The sequence below is a fragment of the Eimeria mitis genome, genomic scaffold, assembly GCF_000499745.2.
Source record: "Eimeria mitis Houghton genomic scaffold, Emh_scaff5266, whole genome shotgun sequence".
NCBI lineage: Eukaryota > Apicomplexa > Conoidasida > Eucoccidiorida > Eimeriidae > Eimeria > Eimeria mitis.
This window is the reverse complement of record NW_024015505.1, coordinates 1-3,798: the sequence shown is the minus strand read 5'-3', so window position 1 is coordinate 3,798 and position 3,798 is coordinate 1. Positions and strand designations below refer to the sequence as shown.

The window sequence follows — 3,798 nt, the reverse complement described above, 5'->3', positions numbered from 1 at the left end:
GTTGCTGCTGAGGAGGGGCGCCAACGGGCAAGCAACGAACTGCCTCATCCGCAGGTAGCGACTGCTGCTGCTGCAGTGCCAACATCAGCGGCAGCAGGAGGTTCTCGAGCAGGCAACAGCAGCAGCAGCTATATGAGAGCTCAGCAGCAGCAACAGCAGCAGCAGCAGCAGCAAGCGGATTCAGACGAGGAGTACATCGTTGATCTGTCTGGCTGCATCCCCCGACCTCTTCCTTCGCGTCTTCCGCCTCCTCTTGGCTGTTCCTATGAAAACCACAAGCGTTTTCTTTCTCTTGTCAGAAGGTGTGTTGCTGTTCCTGCTGCTGCTGCTGCTGCTGCTGCTGCTTTTGCTGTTGCTGTCGGCGTTGTTGCCTGGTGCGGGAAGGGAAGGGAAACGGGGGAGAGCTGTTGCTGCTGCAACTGCTACTGCCACCTGCTGCTGCTTAGATATGCTGCGTCTGTTGTTGTCAGCATCTGCTGCTGCTGCCGCATGCATATGGTGCTGCAGCTTCGGCCCATATATACTGTTGCTGATGCATATATATACATATATGCTGCTGTTGCTGCGTACAAATTCTGCTGCTGCTGCTGCTGTTGCCGTTTGTTGCAGCCGGCGTACCCTTGGGCAGCAGTGGCGCATCTCCGTGCTGGAGCTGCAGCAGCGGCAGACTGAGCATTTGCTGCAGCGCATTGATGTCAGTACCTCCTGCCGCCGCTACTACGACTGCTGCTGCTACTGCTGCTGTTGCTGCTACTCCTGTTGCTGTTGCTGCTACTCCTGCTGTCGGTGCTGCTGCTGGCGCTGCTAGGTGCTTATGCTGCTGCAGTGTCAGCTACCCCCTGCTAGATCAGGCGCCTTCAGGTGCAGCAGCTGTTGATGCTGTTGATGTTGCTGCTGCAATGTATATTCTGTACATATGCCGTTGCGTGTTACGTTTGCTGCAGCACGCTGCTGCTGCGTTGGCGGAGCTCGAGGTGCTGCGACAGCTGCTCTCGTCTAAGCAAGCTCCAGGAGGTACGGGCCTGCTGCTGCTTCCGCTGCTGCTGCTGCTGATGGCTTGCTGTTGCTACTGATGCTTGTGGTGGTTGACGCAGTGTTGTTTGTTGTTGCTGTATTTGTGGTGCAACAGGAGGGGTGAAAGCTGTGGACGAGGGCGTGCGTGGTGGGGAAGCAGCAGGCGCAGCAGCAGCAGCAGCGGCAGCAATTTAATAACGCTTTATTAGCGGTTGCTGCTGCTGCAGCAATGGCGGCAGCAGCAGCAGTGGCTGCTGCTGCACCGCGTGCATGGAGCAGCAGCCGCTGCTGCCCAGATACTNGGCGGCAGCAGCAGCAGTGGCTGCTGCTGCACCGCGTGCATGGAGCAGCAGCCGCTGCTGCCCAGATACTGCACTTTTGATTTGACGCTGGAGGCGCGACTGCTTTGTTGCTGCGGCGACGCATTTGCGGCAGACACCATCCGTAGCAGCAGCAGCAAGCTAGCTGCCGGAGCAGCAGCAGAACTGCAGCAGTTGGGGCTGTTCCTTTAGCGGCTGCCGTGGAGCAGCTTCGCAGCAGCAGCAGCAGCCGACTCTGCTGCTGCTGCTCTGCATCTGTTGCGGCCCCATGTTGACTTGGCGAGCCCAAGCAGCGCCAGGCGAGCGGTGCGGTGTACGTACAGCCTGGCGATTATAGCAGCAGCAGCAGCAGCAGCAGCAGTCCGCCTTTGTGGCGGTTTGCAGGAGCGTGTTGCGGCTGTGCTTTAGTTTTGATGCCAATGCTTCTGCGAGTCTGTTAACCTCTTTTCGTTTATTTTGGGGATTCCTCTGCAGTTTGTTTGTTCTCCTTGACTTCCAGGTGTACATGCAGCCCTTGAGGCGCACACGCAGTTCTTCGGGTGTACTTGCAGCTCTCCAGGTGTACACGCATTTACTCAGGGGTGCGTGCAGCTCTTCAGGTGTACACATAGTACAAGCAGCACAGTTCATGCNTACACGCATTTACTCAGGGGTGCGTGCAGCTCTTCAGGTGTACACATAGTACAAGCAGCACAGTTCATGCAGTAGCACCTCGCCTTCCGATACACTGCAGCGTAGGGGCTGTTGTTGCTGCTGTTTCCGCAGCGGCAGCGGCTGCTGCAGCTGCGGCAAACGCAGCATCACATTTAGTACCGCTCCAGCTGCTCTGGGTAGTATTAGGATCTCGGGGCGGAGGGTTTGCCGCTTCTGCTGGTTCACGGTGTTCGCCGCTGCCGCTGTGTTTTAGGGTTGAGGGTTTAGGGTCTGTGTGGGTGCTGTTACGACTGTCGGGGAAGCACAACTCTGGAGGGCTCCACGTCCTCCAGTTGCGTATACAGCTTAAGATACGAGTACAGAGAAAGCCACATATACAGCGGAAACAGCAGCAGCAGAAAACGCAGCAGCAGCAGCAGCAGCAGCAGTAGCCAGACACCACGCAGCAGTTCTCTTTAGGACTCCCTTCTTCTGTCTCTGTTAATAGTTAATACTTCTCAACTAATTGATGCAATTAAAGTAATTAATACAACCAAAGGAATCAAAAAATATAACTAATCAGTCAATTACTTTAGGGTTCAGTGCAATTAACTTTTTTTCGCTGTTTTTCTCTCTCTGGTATTTGTCTACAGCCCCGAGGGAGCGCTGGGGCCCCCTTCTCCCGTTTCCGTTGCCTCCGGTGTTTCTCACCGAATATAAATTGTTGTTGACTGTAGTTAAATTATTTTTAACTATTCAATCCGAAGCAGAATGAGGACTTATCTCATCCCCTAAGGCACAGCAAATGCCTGGGGGGGTACGGGGGCCCCCATGGGCCCCCCGAGGCCTCTTGTGTGTGGTGTTGTTGTTGTGTTTAATTCTCATCAATTTACTAAATAATAATGAAGATAATAAAGCTTCCGCTGTCCGGTTGATGCCGCGTACGCTGAGGTGTACGTACACCGCAGCAGCGGCTTCAGCGCCTCACGCTGTTACTGCCGGGTTCATATCTCATCATTGTGCCGTCGCATCGTCTTCTCCTCGCACCAACACCAACCACGCTGTCTCAGCTATCTTCCCGGCTGCTCCTGATGCTGCTGCTCTTCCTGGTGCTCCCCCTGCCGCTACTGCTGCTGCAGGTGGCAGTCCACGAGAGGCAGCCTCTGCAGCAGCACTTCGCCTGCAACCATCTGGCGCTGTGGGGTCGTCAGCATCAACAGTAGTGGCAACAGCACCAACAACACCACCTGCACCAACAACCCCAGCACCGACAACCCCAGCAGCAGCAACACCAGCAACATCACCAGGGGCAGCAACAGCAACAACAGCAGCAACAGCAGCAGCAGCAACAGCAGCAGAAGCAACGGCAGCAGCAGCAACAGACGAGGAGTTGGTAGCTGTAATACAAATCGTGCATGCGCCCCGACATGCTGTTGTTGCTACCCTAACCCAGGAGGCGCTGCAGTGTTTGTTGTGGGGCGCAAACAGCGACGTACAGAAGACATACGAACACTGTACCCCGCAACAGCTACAACAGCAACAGCAAAAGCGGCAGCAACAACAACACGACGAGCTGCAGCAGCAACAACAGCAACACGAGCTACGGCAACAGCAGCAACCGCACCAAGAGCTGCAACAGCAGCAACAGCAACACCACGAGCTGCAGCAGCAACAAGTGCATCCGCAGGTACTGCAGGCGCTGGAGGAAGGAGCAGTGGAGGTTCGGGTATTCTTTGAAACCCGCGGTAGTGGTGGTTTCCTCAGCAGCAGCAGCAGCAGCAGCAGCGGCAGCAGCAGGAGAGAAGAGAGAGGACGCGTGTTGGTGTGGTCT

General features: G+C 55.6%; 1 protein-coding gene across 1 annotated transcript; it reads left to right on the top strand.

The window, feature by feature from the left end:
* Positions 1-448: 448 nt before the first annotated feature.
* Positions 449-1,209, top strand: EMH_0080900 (uncharacterized protein; the record flags this gene model as incomplete). The annotated part of the gene is made up of 4 exons (XM_038022796.1): positions 449-498; positions 610-694; positions 945-1,014; positions 1,130-1,209. The coding sequence occupies 4 exons, from the start codon at positions 449-451 to the stop codon at positions 1,207-1,209; spliced, it is 285 nt and encodes a 94-aa protein (XP_037878650.1).
* Positions 1,210-3,798: the final 2,589 nt, after the last annotated feature.